The sequence below is a fragment of the Megalobrama amblycephala genome, linkage group LG2 (assembly GCF_018812025.1).
Source record: "Megalobrama amblycephala isolate DHTTF-2021 linkage group LG2, ASM1881202v1, whole genome shotgun sequence".
Classification (NCBI taxonomy): domain Eukaryota; kingdom Metazoa; phylum Chordata; class Actinopteri; order Cypriniformes; family Xenocyprididae; genus Megalobrama; species Megalobrama amblycephala.
Genome location: NC_063045.1, coordinates 57,920,519 through 57,941,518, shown reverse-complemented (window position 1 = coordinate 57,941,518; position 21,000 = coordinate 57,920,519). Strand labels below are relative to the sequence as shown.

The 21,000-nt window shown below is 35.7% G+C and overlaps 2 protein-coding genes and 1 pseudogene across 2 annotated transcripts in view; all 3 read left to right on the top strand.

Moving 5' to 3' along the window:
- The window catches only part of LOC125262429 (mast cell protease 4-like), an 18,600-nt gene extending 15,256 nt beyond the window's left edge, over nt 1-3,344 (top strand). Inside the window, exons 2-5 of the mRNA XM_048181194.1 lie at nt 1,894-2,044; nt 2,173-2,317; nt 2,584-2,832; nt 2,918-3,344. Coding sequence (XP_048037151.1) covers nt 1,894-2,044; nt 2,173-2,317; nt 2,584-2,832; nt 2,918-3,073 — 701 coding nt within the window. The 3' untranslated portion in view covers nt 3,074-3,344. The remainder of the gene's footprint in view (nt 1-1,893; nt 2,045-2,172; nt 2,318-2,583; nt 2,833-2,917) is intronic.
- Nucleotides 3,345-7,758: 4,414 nt separating this feature from the next.
- LOC125262428 (mast cell protease 4-like) lies at nt 7,759-10,203 on the top strand. Its single transcript, XM_048181193.1, has 5 exons — nt 7,759-7,878; nt 8,886-9,036; nt 9,162-9,312; nt 9,586-9,828; nt 9,909-10,203. The coding sequence occupies exons 1-5, from the start codon at nt 7,818-7,820 to the stop codon at nt 10,161-10,163; spliced, it is 861 nt and encodes a 286-aa protein (XP_048037150.1). The 5' UTR covers nt 7,759-7,817; the 3' UTR covers nt 10,164-10,203.
- Nucleotides 10,204-19,146: 8,943 nt separating this feature from the next.
- On the top strand, nt 19,147-20,643 carry LOC125262431 (annotated as a pseudogene).
- Nucleotides 20,644-21,000: the final 357 nt, after the last annotated feature.

Sequence of the window (21,000 nt, the reverse complement as noted above, 5' to 3'; positions counted from 1 at the left end):
TCCTGTGTTTGCTCGTGTTTGTATGTTCCTTGGATTGGATTTCTCGTCATTGTTTCCTGTTTCCTCGTTGGATCATTCTCTGGATTTCACCCAAGGATTCACTCGGCACAGTTTCACGGACACACTTCACCAGTCACCATTCATCAGGACTCTCATCGCCCATCGAGGTCCCTGCGTCACCACTCTCCTGCTGTGTTCGTTGTGTCTTACCTGTGACTGACCATCTGTGTGTGAAGCTCTTAATAAAGAGATTAACTTGCAATTGCATCCGTCATTCTTTACGTGACACTGTCTTTGAAGTGAGAGCTTCAGAGCAGAGCTGCTTATAGCATTTTGCTCTCTTCAACCTCATTATCTGTATCAGGACTGATCAAGTTTACGGATCAAGTTACTCAATTTGTCAGCCATATTTTAGTCAAAGTTAATACTCACCTGAAAGAGATGGAGGCGGCGATCTTTAAACAACACAGCTTTGGCTTCTGCTTGATGAAACTGCAAGGTATACTCCAAAATCACAGTTACATACTGGTCCAATCCAATTAGGGTCATAAAGTTTTTACTTTTCTCTGAATCGTTCTAGATGCATCCCAGGCAAACAAGAAACCCTATATCTATTTAATATTTCTTTTTATTTTGTAATTAACTAATAGCTTAATCCCTAACTGTCTGAATCACTAAGTTCGGGGTACCCCTATCTGATGTGGAAGAGACAGAGTTAGGTTCACGGTGCCACTGGACCTTCTCAATCCAGTGCCTTACACTCCCTGTAGGGGTACCTCTGTACACCACGCCGTGTATTAATCACTGTATGTGTCCCTGTATTGGAGTGCGTTCGATGCGCTGCCTGCCGTCACGTGGCTTCAGCGACTTCTTATACTATCAAATTCAATGATCATCAATATCATAAAGCTAGTATAATTAGTGTACCTCCCCGGCCTCCAAATCCGGTTCTACGTTACTCCTCACTCACGTCTGAGTGAAGCTCTGCCGCTCTCCTGCCCCAATCTCTTCCACTCAGACAGCCCTAACCAAATAATAAAACAGCTTCCTACCTTGTTTGTTGTTTAGCCAGGGATGTCACCGAAGAATGATTGCCTGCATAATCCTCCACCATAAACTGTTGGGGATAAACAGTTTAGGACCCTTGAGACCAGATATGTTGAATAAAGACCCGGAGTCAAAGTTTAAAAAAATTAATATATTGAAGAAAAATTTAATGAAGAATAGTTTGCAGTTTCATCAGCAGAAGCCAGCTTCAAGTCCCACAAGGAGTTCGTAGGCCGCTCTGCGTACATTCACATTTCCACAATAATTATACTCTAACAGAGTCAACTAACTACGTCATTACTTCAGGTTGAATGATTCTGATTGGCTAAGAAAAATAGACAAGATTAGAAATTTTCCACACGTGGACAGATAGTAAGAAGCATATCTCCCTTTGTCATGGTGATGACGAGGGGACCCTGGATTTAGGTACCGGATGTCCTTCTGGGGTCATGACATGGTGTCTGCTGGTCTCAAGCAGAATGCCAGTTGTCCAGTACAAAGGGACCTGCACAGAACACTTAGCGCACATACACGATTCACAGCTTCTTCAAGGCTGAAGTTGATCTGAGCTCTGCTCTGAGCAGGAAACTTTCGCAAAACATACTGATAACATGTTCTTTTCTCTCAGTGAGAGGTACAGAGGAAAATAGATGCTTTAACATACATTGAAGAAGTCATTCAAATATTTTAACAGAAATATAAATGTTGATTAATAATTTAAAAGATATATATTGAAGCGGCAGTGGATTCCAGAATCCACCCCTTCAATGTATTTTGAAATCTGTAGTGAAATACATTTTAAAAGTAACCTACCCAGCCCTGTTAACTGCCCTATCTCTCTCTCAGCTCATGTGAATGTGGGAATAGTGAATGGAAAAGAAGTCAAACGCCACTCCAGACCTTACATGGTTTCTCTTCAGAAGAATGGGAAACATATCTGTGGTGGATTCCTCATTTCTGATCAGTTTGTCCTGACTGCCGCACATTGCTGGAAAAGGTAAGAGCTTGTTTAGAGTGAACTGCAATGTTTATAAAATAAAATTACTTTTGACTGATAATGACTGAAGTGCAACCTGTATATCAGTTATGACATAAATGACCATTTCCAATACGCTCTTTCAACAGACGTAGTTTGATGGTTGTTGTTGGTGCTCATGACTTAAGGAACGGCAAGAGTTCAGATCACATCTCAGTGAAGTCCTACATCCCTCATCCAAACTATGAAGAAAAAATTCCTTATCAACCTTATGATGACATCATGCTTTTGAAGGTAACAAGCTGTAACATATTTAGTTTTTCAAAATAATATCCAGTCTATGGATATTATTAGTAGCACAGTAGCACAAATGTACATGTTTGAATTTCTATTGCAATTTCTTGTTTTTAAAATTACTGAAGGGATTTAAATAATTTCTGTGTAAATGGCCAAGTGCACAGCATAAAATAAAGCGGCTTTTTCAAAAAAACAGTATAACCTAACAAACTTCAGTCTTCTAAAACATTGTTTATTAAAATGGTTGTATTTTTTAATTACAGCTAGAGAAAAAAGTGAATCTAAACAACAAGGTTGGAGTGATACCATTACCAAATGAAAAAGAAGACGGCAAACCAGAGGCTGCCTGTAGTATTGCCGGCTGGGGAAGACTGACTGATGGCTCAATGAGCAATGTTCTGATGGAGGCAAAAGTTTCCATAATAAATAACAACGAATGTAGAAATAGATGGGGACCATCGTACTCAGTCTCACAGATGATCTGTGTGTATGGACATGGTGGATCCTGCCAAGTATGTTCAAAAGATGATTCACAGACTTTATGGTAATGTATGAACTGGTTTCACAACTGATGTGTTGATCTGTGATTCTTAACAGGGGGATTCAGGAGGTCCTTTGGTTTGTGGAAACACTGCTGTTGGTGTCACAATTTTCAGTGAACTTGGTCACTGTAATTCACCTAAGCATCCTAATGTGTATACTAAGATTTCAGCATATATTCAGTGGATCAACAAAGTTTCTGGAAATGTATAGTGACTTCATGGAGAGGAAGAAATGTTATTCTTGAATTCTTCCATAAAGATTCTTTTAATAAAAGTATCACATGGCAAGCATCAATTATAGTCAAAGTGTTCTCATTGTCACAACCATATATAATTTAGGTAACACCCTCACTATCCAGTCATGACTGTAGACTCATATCTCATTGAATGGGGAAAACTGAAATACCCAAAACTGTTGGAAATTAAAGTGATGCTTTTTTGTGATTCTTTATTTATTAACATTATTAATTTTATAACTATTTACAATAAAGCCCAATTATAAAAATAAGTAAATAAAATAAGTAAATAACATGACAAGAAAAATAAAATAAAACTGTGACCAAAACAATATAGATAAAATATATGGTATTTTTCTTACAAACCCTTATCAATTCACTTCAGAAGACATTGATTCATCCATTGGAGTCATATGGATTACTGTAGTTATTGCTGTATGTGCTGTTTGATGCTTCAGATTTTAGGAACAATCCTATATTTCTAAAAACCTTTGTTTGTGTTCATCTGAAGAAGGAAAGTCGTACACATCTCAGATGGCATAAGGGTAAAAAAATGAGTAAATGGTGAGGATATTTCTGGGTGTACTGTACTTTTAATGTTTACAGAATTCAAAGAAAGAAAAAGAAGAAGAGGAACAAGAGGAGGAGGAAGCAAAGCAACAGAATTGAATAAGAAGTGTTGTAACATTATATCTGTTTTGAAATAAGTTGTTTTTCAAATAAAGGTTTCCAAGTGTAACTTAGAACTTGTACTTACCCTGTAACTACATGGAACAAGAGGGTAACAAGCACCACCTTAATGTACAGCCAGCAATGTCATACTTACACTGTAATTATATGGAACAAGAGTATATTTCCCCAGAAATTGCTATAGTTGTAGTTTTAATTGCCTTAATCAGTGCCCCTTTGCAATAAAAACAAAATACTGTGTAAATGCACTGATATGTAGCCTACCCCATAATTTAAAAAAGCTTTTATATATTTGTACACTATTATTACAAAAAGGTGCCTAGTGTATATTCTCGCTAAGTTGCTCCCAAACGTAAGATTGTTGTCTATCATAACAGTATAAGTATCCCTTAGTTCTAAAATACTTACAGTATAAGTAATTTGTTATTTTCCTTGTTTTTACCCCTTTATTCCCAAGACTTTACATATTGTTCCCTTATACTTACACATACTTACTTTATAGTTACACTATAATTACCGGAAGTTACGCTGTAAATACATTGTAATTATGCAGTACTTTCCGGGCTGTAATCTAAAGCGTTACTGCTAATTGTTTATAACTTTACAGTGTAAGCATCATAACAAAGTATGTTAAAGCGGAACTCAGTAAGATTTGCGAAGCTCCCTCTACAGGTTCCTTCAGTGAATCACACTGTCGTAAATACTCCAAGCGCAGCTCTGGACTACGACTACAAGGCTCACCAGCGCAGTAGTTTTGCAAATACAGTACAAGAAATCTCGATGGAGGTGGGTAATTTTCGAAATTGTCTTATAAAGTCATAATATATTCATTGTTTTTGAATTACCGTAAAGCATTTTGTCACTCTCGCGTGAACGTGAACATGAGGCGAGATTGTGTCGATGTTGTGATCGGCGCAGCTCAACTTGCAAGTGCTGTATTCTGGCGTAGATGTGCCAGAGGGGGTTAGTGCACACCTCAAACACACCACTACAAGTCAATTAACCATTGTAAGGACTTATAAAACTATTTATGAAGGTAAAAAGTTACTTAGTTCTGCTTTAATACAATATGGTTGTCAATGCATATTGTTGTAGATCAGGCCTAAAATGCAAAACTCAGTTTTAAAATGCATTTATAGCATCTGTAAAACTGCATTCTTCCATCTTTATAATGTATCTAAACTATGACATATGCTCTCAATAACAAAGTTAGTTCATGCATTCATGACCTCAAGACGATATTATTTTAATGCTCTACTGGGTGGTTGCCCTGCACTGTTAATAAACAAACTCCAGCTGGTCCAAAATGCAGCAGCTAGAGTTCTTACTAGAACCAGGAAAAATGACCATATTAGCTTGATTCTGTCAACACTGTATTGGCTCCCTATTAAACATTGTATACATTTTAAAATCTTCCTTACAATGCACTAAATGGTTAAGCTCCCCAGTACTTGAGTGAGATCTTATTGCATTATAGTCCTTCATGTCTATTGTGATCTCAGAATTCAGGCCAGTTGATAATACCTAGAATACTAAAATCAACTGCAGGCAGTAGATCCTTCTCCTATTTAGCACCTAAACTTTCTTCCTAGCAATGTTTTCAATGCTTCTTGCAGCTTTAATTAGTGCCAAAGCCCTGAAATGGCGAAGGCCCTATTGTTTTTCTAAGGACTATTATTTTTTTCAACCATCCAGGGCATTTTGGGGGCCTTAACATGTTAAAAAACTCTTGAAAATTGGCACACATATTGGAATCTGCGGCCATTAGGATGCCGCAAACTCTAACACATCGAAATCTGTTGAGTTTATAGTATTTTATTTTATGTAGTTTAATATTTGTATGCTTTTTGTTGGTAAAAAAAAAAAATCAAATTGATCAAAAATTTATTTGATATTGCACGCCCCCTAACAACATTTTACTGCATTACTACGTGCAATCTTGTACATAGCATTAATTGTCACCGGAATGTTTTTGATACGAACATAATTTAAAGCATTTTGCCTTACACATAAAAGTAATAGAAAGCGAAGAGAGGTTGATCAAATATAAGATGTATTTCACCATAACTAATTTGTTGTACTGAATTCAAATTATGCGCCTGTTGAGGTACGGTCCAACCGTTGCAAAATCACCTTTGGGAAATCTTTCGCCCTCTGGATTCTGTCAATTCCACCCACAAAAAAATCACCTAACAAACATAAATGTGGCCACACCTTTCACTCCTAAATGTTGTAACATTACTAAGTTTCCATAACTTTTAAACGCTACTGATGTAATTCGCCGTGAAGTGTCTTACCTCAGTGGGCCTACAAACAATGACTGGTAGGCTACTGTTTTTATTAAGTGTTTCACGATTTCAATTCATAAGCTTAATGATAATGCTGTTTGATTCCAATCTTGTTTAATATTGATTAATTCAGATTATCATCAGGAACAGTAACTATGTTAATTTTTCTCAAGGGAAAAATCTCTCAACTAATGCTGCAAACATACAGGGAGCCCTGTTAGCTGGTAGACCTATTATTAAAGGTTAAAATGAACAACTCAAATGAATATAATGTATTTTTTTACACTAATAACTTTGTAATATTTTTAATAATATGAGTAAAAATATGATAAATGTGTAATATAGTGCATATTTAGCCAATGGTTAATTTTTCTAGCTAACATGCTAAGGTCATTAAATGGCTTTCCTGAGGTAAATGTAATGTTAACATGATTAATGAATTACATGAGACTGACATTTCAAGTTTAGGTAGGTGTTTTCATTTATTTATTTATTTTTATTGTATTAGGTTAACTAATTGTAATGTATGGTATAATTGTGATTTGTATATTTCAATGGTGTATGAATGTAGGTGTATTGAACATGTAATTGTGTGGGAGCTGATCGTGTATTAGACCACTGTTTTTTCCAGTGTTCAAAGTTCATGTATGTGTTTTGTTTTGATTTTCCTATGTGAATATGGTATAGTTTATATGTTTTGTTTTTTATTTCATCTGGCTGCTTTAGGGGGGTTGTTGTACTAGATGAGACAGTAGATGGTGGTGTGATGTCTCTTATTGGCCTGTTTAGCTGAGCAATACATGAAACAAACAAAACAAACAAGCCCTAGAAATTCATAGAAGAACACATATTACAGACACTTGATATTTAATAATATCAGATATTAGTTAATTGCATTTGATAGATTTCACTTGCAATAAAATATTTGCGATGGGTTCAAAAGTGCCTACGACGGGCATGTCAGCATCAGACTGGTGCAATGGAAGAAGGTTACCTTGTCTAATGATTCATGTTTTCTTTTTGATCAGGTGGATGGCCCTGTGTGGAAGAAATGGCAGCCAGATTTACTATGGGAAGAAGGCTGGCAGAGGCAGTGTTATGTTCTGGGCAATATTAGATTGTTACAGACCACATACACCCCTTCATGGCAATAGTGTTCCCTGATTGCAGTGGCCTCTTTTTTGCACCATGCCATACTGCAAAAAATTGTTCAGGAATGGTTTGAGGAACATGGAGTTCAAGGTGTTGTTGGAGTTAAAGGATCTGCTGGTAAAGTCACGAGGGGGACCTACACGATATTAGACAGGTTGTCTTAATGTTGTGGCTGATTAGAGTATATAACTGTGTACATAAGTGTTTGCTGTGGTTCATGAAAGCCAATTTTGATGAACTTCACATTTTCATTTTGCCTTCTATTTTACCACTTTTATGTTTTTTTTAAAAGGTGCAAAGTACATTTTGTAGTTCAAAATAAGTTTGTATACTAACATTATATCTGTTAATGATATATACGGTTATGAACTGTAAAACATTCAGAATGCATGTTTACATTCTTAATTCTTATCATCCAAACCATCTGTGGCTTCAATGAAAAGACAAAATTTTAACAAGAACAATGCTTTCTTATCGTGTTGATCTACAATTTTAAGAAATAATAACTAACAGTCTGCTCAGTAACTCCACCCAGCTTTAAAGTATTACACCATGTTTAGCCAGTGAGAGCTCACTGATCGTCTTCATCATGACCATCATCATCTCTCTGCTCCTGTTGGCCTCTCTGCTGCCACACCTGACCTTCACTGGTGAGACTGATTATTTAACAGCATATTACGATGACTTTTACAAGTGTTTAATTGGTATGTGCTGAATAAGTTGACTAACAGCCAGGGTTGGGGAGTAACGAAATACATGTAACTTAGTTACATATTTAAAATAAAAAATTACTATGAAATACAACTGTATTTCATTACAGTTACATTTTAAATGGGTGGTAATCAAATTACAGTTAGATCTGAAAAGTATTTTAGATTAGCAAAGTGATTAATTTGAATTTTAATATCATTCATTTAATTTAAACATTAATGTAAACTGTGACGGGCAATTAATGTTAACAGGAATTGGTGATTCTCTGGCTCTGACACTGCAAAAGCATCCTATGCTACAGTTCTGCTCATAAGTTTCATACCCCTTACAGAATATGCAATATTTAATAGTTTAAACAAAATAAGATGCATGATATTTTTATTTATTTATTTTATTTTTTGCATGTTTTTTTTTTATTTAGTACTGAATAAGCTATTTCATCAGATGTTTACATAAGACGAAATGACTGAATTTATAAAAAATTGCCCCATTCAAAAAAAGTACATACCCTTGAATCTTAGCTGTTTGTCAACTATTTTCATGTTTTGCAATAGTTGTTTGTGAGTCCCTTGTAACTGTAAAAAAAAAAGTTAATTGCGACCTTTTTATCTCATAATTCTAACTTTTTTTCTGGAAAATTGTGAGATTATTGCTCACTGACTATATAACTTGCAATTGCAACTTTATATCACGCAATTCTGAGAAAAAAAGTCAGATTTGGGAGATAAAATCTCTTACTCTTACAAAGTAAAAACAATTACTTTGTTTTTTTGTTACATACTTATTAGTATGTATTCTAAAGTATTTAGGTTAAGTTGCAAAACTTGGGTAATCTAACAAAATACGTTACAAATTACTTTTTAAAGCATGCATTTTGTAATCTCTAGTGAAATACATTTTAAAAGTAACCTACCCAGCCCTGCTAACAGCACTGTCTCTCTCTCAGCTCATGTGAATATGCGTATAATGAATGGAAAAGAAGTCAGACCCCTCTCCAGACCTTACATGGTTTCACTTCAGAAGAGTGGGAAACATTTCTGTGGTGGATTCCTCATTTCTGATCAGTTTGTCCTGACTGCCGCACATTGCTGGAAGGGGTAAGAGGTTGTTTAGAGTGAACTGCAATGTTGAGTTAAAATTACTTTTGACTTATAATAACTGAAGTGCACCCTATATATCAGTTATGACATAAATGATCATTTCCAATACGCTCTTTCAACAGATATGATAATCTGATGGTTGTTGTTGGTGCTCATGACTTAAGGGACAGCAAGAGTTCAGATCACATCTCAGTGAAGTCCTACATCCCTCATCCAGACTATAGGCCTACAAATAAACCTCATCATCATGATGCTGACATCATGCTTTTGAAGGTAACAACCTGTAATATATTTAGTTTTTCAAAATAATATCCAGTCAGGAAACAGTAGCACAAACCACTATGTTTGAATTTCTATTGCAATTTCTTGCTTTTAAAATTACTGAAGGGATTTAAATAATTTCTGTCTAAATGGCCAAGTGCACAGCATAAAATAAAGAGGCCTTTTCAGCTTCTGTAATAACCTCAAAAACAACAGTATAATCAACAAATGTGAGTCATATAAAAGATTGTTTATTAAAAATGGTTGTATTTTTTTTAATTATAGCTAAAGAAAAAAGTCAAACTAAACAACAAGGTTGGAGTGATACCATTACCAAAGAAAGGAGAAGATGTCAAAGCAGCCTGTAGTGTTGCCGGCTGGGGAAGACTGACTGGTGGCTCAAGGAGCGATCTTCTGATGGAGGCAAAAGTGTCCATAATAAATAACAACGAATGTAGAAATAGATGGGGAGAATTATACTCAGTTTCAAAGATGATTTGTGTATATGGACGTGGTGGAACCTACAAAGTACGCAAAAAGATGATTCACAGACTTTATGGTAATGTATGAACTGGTTTCACTATGTGTTGATCTGTGTTTCTTAACAGGGGGATTCAGGAGGTCCTTTGGTTTGTGGAAACACTGCTGTTGGTATCACATCCTTCGGTTCACGTCATCACCGTAATACACTTGAGCGTCCTAATGTGTATACTAAGATTTCAAAATATATTCAGTGGATCAAGAAAGTAGTCTGGAAATGTATAGTGACTTCATGGAAACTAAAAAAGGAAGAAATGTTATTCTTGAATTCTTCCATAAACGTTCTTTCAATAAAAGTATCACATGGCAAGCATCAATTATAGTCAAAGTGTTCTCATTGTCACAACCATATATAATTTAGACAACACCCTCACTATCCAGTCATGCCTGTAGACTCATATCTCATTGAATGGGAAAAAAACTGAAATACCCAAAACTGTTGTAAATTAAAGTGGTGCTCTTAAAGTGCTGATTCTTTACTTATTAAACATTTTTAATTTATAACTATTTACAATAAAGCCCAAGAATAAAAATAAGTAAATAACATGACAAGAAAAAAATTAAACTGTGACCAAAACAATATATAGAAGGATACACCTCAAGTTCTCAAAATATTTGATAAAATCTCAATAAGGTCCAACCAAAATTGTACGGTCTTTCTGGTAATTTAGGTGGTGCTTGTTACACTCTTGTTTCATGGAGTTACAGAGTAAGTACAATAAAAACACACACAATCTGATATCGCTGACTCCAAAACCTTTATATGAAAAAACAACTTCATTCAAAACAGGTTTACAACACTTCTTATTCATTTCTCTTGCTTGGCTTCCTCCTCCTCTTGTTCTTCTTCTTCTATTTCAATCTTTCCACTGATGAATCTAAAGAAGGAATCCTATGAAAACGGATGGCATCCAACATTTGCCTTACTTTTCGCGTGAGTTTCTCTGCGCACTTACGATACACAAGTTACGTCAAGCGTGAACTTTCAATCTCTCATGCACACGCAGGTGACAGCTGGTCGGAAGCATTAGTCTACAGTTTAAAAAATTAAAATATTTGGTATTTTTCTTACAAACCCTTATCGATTCACTTCAGAAGACAATGATTCATCCATTGGAATCATATGGATTACTGTAGTTATTGCTGTATGTGCTGTTTGATGCTTCAGATTTTAGGAGCACATGAGCTTGCATTATAAAGCATTCCCAGAGATTATTTATTTTTCTAAAAACCTTTGTTTGTGTTCATCTGAAGAAGGAAAGTCGTACACATCTCGGATGGCATGAGGGTAAAAGATGGTGAGGATATTTCTGGGTGTACTGTATTTCTTTTAATGCATACAGAATTTAAAGAAAGAAAAAGAAGAAGAGGAACAAGAGGAGGAGGAAGCAAAGCAACCGAAATTAATAAGAAGTGTTGTAACATTAAATCTGTTTTGAAATAAGTTGTTTTTCAAATAAAAGTTTCCAAGTGTAACTTAGAACTTGTACTTACCCTGTAACTACATGGAACAGGAGGGTAACAAGCACCACTTTAATTTACAGCCAGCAATGTCATACTTACACTAACTACATGGAACAAGAGTATATTGCTCCCAAACGTAAGATTGTTGTCTATCTTAACAGTATAATTACCCCTTAGTTCTGAAATACTTACAGTATAAGTAAATTGTTATCTTCCTGGTTTTTACCCCTTTATTCCCAAGACTTTACATATTGTTCCCTTATACTTACACATACTTACTTTATAGGTACACTATAATTACCGGAGGTTATGCTGTAAATACGTTGTAATTATGCAGTACTTTTCAGGCTGTAATCTAAAGTGTTACTGCTAATTGTAACTTTACAGTGTAAGCATCATAACAAAGTAATACAATATGTTAATACAATATGGTTGTCAATGCATGTTGTTATAGGTCAGGCCTAAAATGCAAAACTCAGTTTTAAACAGTCCTTATTTACCACAAAAATGCATGTTTTCTTCCTCATCTTGACAGAGGTGAGAACCTGACAGTTGTGGTTGGAGCTCATGATGCTCTAACCGCATGGATGCCAAGTTCTATCCACCCTGAAAGTCTGATAAATGACATCAAGCTACCTCAGATAAATGACTAAGCTCAGTTTTGCAGGGCAAACTGCAATAAAACATTTGTAACGTTAGTGTACTGAACCCAAGTGCAGTTTATTTAACCAAAGTGTGAACCAAATACAAAAAGAAACACAGACTTGACATGATAAAACTATGAACATAAAAATAAACATTGACTTAACTTGACATGGACTCACCAAAAAGCAGTTACAGGGACAAAGCTAGACAAGATACAGTTCTTCTTCTTCTTCTTTAGGGTTTAACAGCAGCTTTCATCCATTAGCATTGCACAACGGTTTATTTTCCTGTTATGTCCATTACATCATATTCTCCCAGTCCTTGGTAAAAAAAAAAAAAAAAACTGCAAATACTCCTTCTGCCTTGTTCATTCTCACCACTTTCCTTCACTTCTGTCCCTGTTAGACCAACTTTTCCTAACTCTCCATCATCTTTTTCCTCTGATCATCATATTGTCAGCAACTCTTAATCACATGCTCTATAGTTTCTGAAACCTGACAATAGCCACAGAAAACGTTATGTAAAAGACATAGTAATGAAAACTGAGTAGAGAGGATGTTTTACTGGTCCTCACTTTTTAAAAATGCTTATAAATCAGCCAAAACATGTTTTTATTTAAATCTAGTGTTTGCACGTTTCTGTGATGGGTATATATTTATTTAGGGTAGGGTTAGGCCATAGGAAATATCATTATACTATTAAAATATCATATATTAATTTATTAATCAATGGGCATCTATGCAATGTTCACACTAATATAGTTGTGGTATACCCTACATTATGGGAAGAAAAGATGGCAATGTATGAAATACTTGTCCTTGTGGGGACATTTTTTGGTCTCCACAAGGAAAGGAAGCTTACAAATCATACTAATAAATCAAGTGATGTTTTCTGAAAATGTAAAAATGCAGAAGGATTTCTGGGTGTGCTCTTTGATACCAATTATTCATTTGAAAGCCATTTCTAGCATCTGTTAAACTGCATTCTCCATCTTAATAATGTATCTAAACTATGACATATGCTCTCAATAACAAAGTTAGTTCATGCGTTCATGACCTCAAGGCTAGATTATTGTAATGCTCTACTGGGTGGTTGCCCTGCACTGTTAATAAACAAACTCCAGCTGGTCCAAAACGCAGCAGCTAGAGTTCTTAGAACCGGGAAAAATGACTATATTAGCTCGGTTCTGTCAACACTGCATTGGCTCCCTATTAAACAATGTATACATTTTAAAACCTTCCTAAATTCTTACAATGCATTAAATGGTTTAGCTCCCCAGACTTGAGTGAGATCTTATTGCATTATAGTCCTTTATGTCTATTGCGAAGAATTCAGAATTCAGGCCAGTAGATAATACCTAGAATATCAAAATCAACTGTAGGCAGTAGATCCTTCTCCTATTTAGCACCTAAACTTTGGAACAGTCTTCCTAGCAATGTTTGGGAAGCAGACACACTCTGTCAGATTAAATCTAGACTAAAAACATATCTCTTTAACCTGGTATACACATAACACATTATTAATTTCTATTATATAAATCAGTTAAATGATTGTTAGGCTGCATAAACTAGGTCAGCCAGAACCAGGAACATTTCCTATAACACCGCTGTACTGTACTTGTTACATCATAAGAAGAATGTCATCTACACTAATATTAGTCTCTCTGTTTATCCCGAGGTTTACTGTAGTCAGCCGGATCCGGGCCGTATCTAGATCAGACGGAGGACCAGCACCCTAAATATGACCCCAACACATCCCTGAAGTGTCGGCAGAGATTGTGTCAACTAGACTATCCCTGTGAAGGCCTCATTGATATAACAGACAGTGGCACAGATCCTCAACAAACCTGTCTCCATACCAGCGTGATGAATCCGATCTTCAACCAGATGGGACTGGATTAAATATTTTGAATGTTCTGACTCCAATCATAATCATGCACTGTTTTTTTTTTGTTGATAAGAACTGGCCCTATGACTGAGCCTGGATTCTCCCAAAGTTTTTTCCCCCCATTCTGTCACCTGATGGAGTTTGGGTTCCTTGCCACTGCACTGATGATTATGGTGTACAGAATTTTCCAGACTCAGCAGAACTTGTAGTTTTAATCCAACATAAGCCAATCTGAGAAAGCAGTGGCTCGTTAACATATGTGATTATTTCACCATACGGTGTCAGTCCTCTAAACTAGTGACTAATGCATACTACACATGAACATACTCCTGCGTATCATTTTAGAAGAACCTTCATCCTGCCGTATCAGTCTCACCCATGCTTTCCTCAATTCATTTTGTGTCGGGGAATCATGAAAACTGAGCTAAGGGTTTCGTCATTTAGAATTAGCAGCCGGACACGCTGCAGTAACACTGACAAGAGGATTCAGCCATTAGTTTTGATTGCGTTGCGATGGGACCGGAAGTAACAATACACTGCTTCACTTACCAGATATAGGAAGTGTGATAAAGGTCTATTGAAACCATTTTATGCAAACTGAACTGAGCTGGACGATGACATCACTGTTTTCTCCAGAGCTGTTATAGATAAATGAATTAATGAATAACTAATGATTGAAAAGTGGAAATAAATCAACACTGAACTTTCTTAAGCTGGACAATGCCACCATTCTAGAGCACATCTTCTAGAGCTGATGTACAGCCCAAAAACAGCCCATTATTTTCCTGTTATCACTGTAAAGCTGCTTTGAAACAATCTGCATTGTAAAAAGCTATAATAAAGGTGACTTGACTTGTGACGGGTAGGTTTAGGGTTAGGAGACAGAATATACAGTAGTGTAGGGGTATAGAAAATACACTTTGTACAGTATAAAAACCATTACGGCTATGGAATGTCCCCACAATTCACAAAAACGAACGTGTGTGTGTGTGTTTGTGTGTGTGTGTACATGTTTTTCTATCCCAAAATCTGAAAACCCAACAGAAAATGAGATATTCTAAACTTTTGCATTTTTTGCCATTTCCAGATGCTGTATTTTAACAAACTCCTTCTAGAGCTCCAATCAGATCAACATCATATTTGGTCAGTCTAATCTAAAGACCTTTGCAAAGTTAAATTGCGAAGATCTTGAGTTTTTGCTGAAAGGCGCAACCGTGGCGGCCTGATAAAATTTGATGTTTCAACATGAAACAGGAAACTGTTGTAACTTGGGCATACAATGTCCGATCTGCCCCAAACTTCACATGTTTTATTAGTCCTGGCCTGAAGACGTCTACATGACAACATTCAGTTACAGTCAAAGCGCCACCTGCGGGCAACAGGAAATGTCATGTTTTACACTGTGATTAACTCTGAGATTTAACCAGAACAACATCATATTTGGTCAGTCTAATCTTATGGCCTTGATAAATTGCAAAACAATTTTGCCATGAAAGAGGAAGTTGTTGTAACTCAGGCACAATGTATAATCTGCCCCAAACTTCACATGTGTGATAAGAGTTCTGGCCTGAACACATCTACATGCGAATATTCAGTTAGTCAAAGCACCACCTGCTGGCAGTAGGAAACGTGGCACATCAAAATGACTTATTATGCCATATTTCTCATATATTTACCCGCTTAAATGTATGTCTCGCCCATTGTTCACTGTTTTCCTAAGGCCAGGGGGTGGTGGTGGTCCTGGGTGAGAGGGCCCTTTCAACCCTGCTTGCAGCTTAAAGGGATAGTTCACCCAAAAATGAAAATAATATCATTTATTTCTCACCCTCATGCCGTTCCACACCCGTAAGACCTTCGTTAATCTTCAGAACACAAATTAAGATATTTTAGTTGAAATCCGATGGCTCCGTGAGGCTTTCATAGCCAGCAATGACATTTCCTCTCTCAAGATCCATTAATGTATTAAAAACATATTTAAATCAATTCATGTGAGTACAGTGGTTCAATATTAATATTATAAAGTGACAAGAATATTTTTGGTGTGCCAAACAAAAACAAAATAACGACTTATTTAGTGATGGCCGATTTCAAAGCACTGCTTCAGGAAGATTCGGAGCATAATGAATCAGTGTATTGAAACATGATTCAGATCACGTGTCAAACTGCCAATGGCTGAAATCACGTGACTTTGGCGCTCCGAACAGCAGATTCGATACACTGATTCACTGTGCTCCGATGCTTCCTGAAGCAGTGTTTTGAAATCTCTTGAAAATTGGCACACATATTGGAATCTGCGGCCATTAGGATGCCACAAACTTTATTTTTTGTAGTTTAGTATTTGTATGCTTTTTGTTGGTAAAAAAATCAATTTGATCAAAAATCAAACTGAAAATCAAAAAGGTTGACAACGTTTTATTCAATACGAGACCTATATTTATTTGATATTGCACGCCCCCTAACGACATTTTACCGCATTACTACTGTAAGTGCAATCTTGTACACAGCATTAATTGTCACTGAAATGTTTTTGATACGAACATAATTTAAAGCATTTTGCCTTACACATAAAAGTAATAAAAAACGAAGACAGGTTGATCAAATATAAGATTGATTTCACCATAACTAATTTGTTGTAGGCCTACTGAATTCAAATTACGCGCCTGTTGAGGTACGGTCCAACTGTTGAAATCACCTTTGGGAAATCTTTCGCTCTCTGGATTCCGCAGATTCCGCCCACGAAAAATCGCCTAACAAACATAAATGTGACCACACCTTCACTCCTAAATGTTATAACATTATTATGTTTCCATAACTTTTAAAAGCTACTGATGTAATTCGCCGTGAAGTGAAATATGTGTTTGACACATATATTTCACGATTTCATAATTGATAACAATAATAATAATGCTGTTTGATTCCGATCTTGTTTAATATCGATTCATTTGGATTATACAGTAGCTATATGTTAATTTTTCTCAAGGGAAAAATCTTTCAATTAATGCTGTAAATGCATACAGGGAGCTGTTAGCTGGTAGACCTATATTATTATTAAAAGTTAAAGTTAACAACTCAAATTAATATAATCTGGGTGATATACAAATAACGTTATAATTTTTTAATGATATGAGTAAAAATATATAAATATGTAATATAGTGTATATTTAGCCAGTGGTTAATTTTTCTAGCTTACATGCTATGGTCATTAAATGGCTTTCCTGAGGTAAATACGTTGATGTGATTGATCAGTTACATGAGACTGACATTTCGGTAAGTTGTACTGTATTTTCCCAACATTCTAACCAGTAGCAGCTCCTGACCATAAATGTAGGTATGTGTTTTTATTTATTTATTTATTTATTTTTAATATATTAGGCTAACTAATTGTAATGTGTATGAATGTAGGTGTATTGAACATGTAATTGTGTGGGAGCTGATTGTGTATTAGACCACTGTTTTTCCCAGTGTTCAAAGTTCATGTATGTGTTTTGTTTTGATTTTCCTATGTGAATATGGTATAGTTTATATGTTTGTTTGTTTTTTATTTCACCTGGCTGCTTTAGGGGGGTTGTTGTACTAGATGAGACAGTAGGGGGTGGTGTGATGCAGTGATAAATAGTCTCTTATTGGCCTGTTTAGCTGAGCAATACATGAAACAAACAAAACAAACAAGCCCTGGAAATTGATAAAAGAACACATATTATACAGACACTTGATATTTAATATTATCAGATGATTAGTTAATTGCATTTGATAGATTTTACTTTCAATAAAACATTTGCGATGGGTTTATAAAAGATGTTTTATGCATCTTTGGCCTGAGTTTTTGTTGCATTTACACTGTTCTGACCAGCAGGTGTCACCAGCGTGTGGTGTTTGGAACGCTTAGTTCGAAACTGAATCATTTTGCAAATTGTGTCGAAGCTTTGAAAGGAGTAATTTCTCCCACCACTAATCTTAATACCAGGTCCAAAACGGGCGTTCTTTCTCTCTCGCATTAGTAATGTTAAGTGAGTTAAGTTCCTCAATTCTTCAGTATAACTTTCAATAAAGTATCACATGGCAAGCATTAATCATTCAAGTGTCTTCATTGTCAACCATATTACAATAATACATGGGGGGCACAAAAGTAATCTCACATTAGTTCACTTGGTGTTCATTTTGGTTACATCCTCAATTTTTATTCATGCAAGTATGGCTCATATCTATTTGAAAGGAGAAATACTGAAAACTTCAAAACTGTTGGTCAAGATTAGGAATAAAATTAAACAAATATTGCATGATAAATTCAGCTTTAGCTCAAACTCTACAAATAAATAAAAATTAAAAAAACTTATGAGAATGTAAAGAGGATCAATTGTAACGTATCTCAGACAACATTTGTACCAGGCTACAGAATTTTCCAGTATATATACACTGATCAGCCACAACAATAAAGCTGACAGGCGAAGTGTATAACTTTGATTATATCATTACAGTGGCACTGGTCAAGGGGAGGGATATATTAGGCAGAAGTCAGTTCATGACTTTCATGAGCTGGAAGCAGGAAAATTGGGCAAGTGAAAAGATCTGAGTGACTTTGATAAAGGCCAAATAGTGATGAATAGATGACTGATTCAGAGCATCTCTAAAATGGCAAGGTTTGTGGGGGATTTTCACTTTCAGCAGCATAATGGACCATGCCATACTGCAAAGAAATTGTTCAGGAATGGTCTGAGGAACATAAAGGGTTCAAGGTGTTGCCTTGGCCTCCAAATTCCCCAGATCTCAATCCAATTGAAAATTTATGGGATGTGAAGAACCAACAAAACCGGTCCATAGAGACCCAAACTTACAACTTGCAGGAGGTAAAGGATCTGCTGGTAAAAAAAACGTCACGAGGGGGACCTACACGATATTAGACAGGTTGTCTTAATGTTGTGGCTGATTAGAGTATATAACTGTGTACATAAGTGTTTACTGTGGTTCATGAAAGCCAATTTTGATAAACTTTACATTTTTCATGTCACATTCTATTTTACCACCTTTGTTACGTTTTTTTTTTTTTTGAAGGTGCAAAGCACTTATTAACATTATATCAGTTAATGATATTTATGGTTATGAAATGTAAAATATTCAAAATGCATGCTTACATTCTTAATTCTTATCATCCAAACCATCTGTGGCTTCAGTGAAACCACAAGGATTAACAAGAACAATACTTCTAATCGTGTTGATCATACTACAATATTAAAAAAAGAAGTAAGTAACAGTCAGCTCAGTGACTCCACCCACCTTTGAAGTATATTAATACCATGTTTAGCCAGTGAGAGCTCACGGATCATCTTCATCATGACCATCATCATCTCTCTGCTCCTGTTGGCCTCTCTGCTGCCACACCTGACCTTCACTGGTGAGACTGATTATTTAACAGCATATTACGATGACTTTTACAAGTGTTTAATTGGTATGTGCTGAATAAGTTGACTAACAGCACTATCTCTCTCTCAGCTCATGTGAATGTGGGTATAGTGAATGGAAAAGAAGTCAGACCCCACTCCAGACCTTACATGGTTTCTCTTCAGACATATGGGGGCCATATCTGTGGTGGATTCCTCATTTCTGATCAGTTTGTCCTGACTGCCGCACATTGCTGGAAAAGGTAAGATCTTGTTTAGAGTGAACTGCAATGTTGAGTTAAAATTACTTTTGACTGATAATGACTGAAGTGCAACCTGTATATCAGTTATGACATAAATGACCATTTCCAATACGCTCTTTCAACAGACGTAATATTCTGATGGTTGTTGTTGGTGCTCATGACTTGAGGGACAGCAAGAGTTCAGATCACATCAGAGTGAAGTCCTACATCCCTCATCCAGACTATAGGCCTACAAATAAACCTCATCATCATGATGCTGACATCATGCTTTTGAAGGTAACAACCTGTAATATATTTAGTTATTCAAAATAATATCCAGTTAGGAAACAGTAACACAAACCACTATGTTTGGATTTCTATCGCAATTTTTTGCTTTATAAATTACTGAAGGGATTTAAATAATTTTCTCTGCAAATGGCCGAAGTGCCTCTTTGAGTCTGTTTTCTACATTATTAATTTATTGCTCTGTTTTGCAACAAAAAAACCTGAAAATGTATTCTGTAATAACTTCAAAAACAACAGTATAATCAAACAAATTTCAGTCATATAAAAGATTTTTAAAATGGTTGTATTTTTTAATTACAGCTAGAGAAAAAAGTCGAACTAAACAACAAGGTTGGAGTGATGCCATTACCAAATGAAAGGAGAAGACGTCAAACCAGAGGCTGCCTGTAGTGTTGCCGGCTGGGGAACACTGAATAATGGTTCAGGGAGCAATGTTCTAATGGAGGCAAAAGTTTCTATAATGGATATCAAAAAATGTAGAGATATATGGCAAAAGTTCGACTCAACCTCAGTTTCACTCTCACAGATGATCTGTGTATATGGCCGTGGTGGATCCTGCTTTGTACGTAAAAAAGATGATTCACAGACTTTATGGTAATGTATGAACTGGTTTCACTACTGATGTGTTGATCTGTGTTTCTTAACAGGGGGATTCAGGAGGTCCTTTGGTTTGTGGAGACATTCCTGTTGGTATCACATCTTTCGGTGACCCACTCTGTAATTCATCTGATCATCCTACTGTGTATACTAAGATTTCAGCATATATTGAGTGGATTCGATGTAGTTACTAGAAATGTATAGTGACTTCATGGAAACTAAAGAAGGAAGAAATGTTATTCTTGAATTCTTCCATAAACCTTCTTTCAATAAAAGTATCACATGGCAAGCATCAATTATAGTCAAAGTGTTCTCATTGTCATATCCATATATAATTTAGACAACACCCTCACTGAATGGGAAAAACTAAAATACCCAAAACTGTTGGTCAAAATTACAGTAAAAAAAAAAAAAAAAACAAACAAAAAAACATTTCAAAACAGGAATTATATATATTGAGTTGTAAAATAAAGAGCTTTGTAAAGATCTAACCACAGATAGTGAGTCAGTTTTACTAAGCTCTCAACTGACTTCTCACATATAACAGAATTTACAACTAGACATGGATTACATCACACATGGGGCAGATTAAGTATATATATATATATATATATATATATATATATATATATATATATATACAC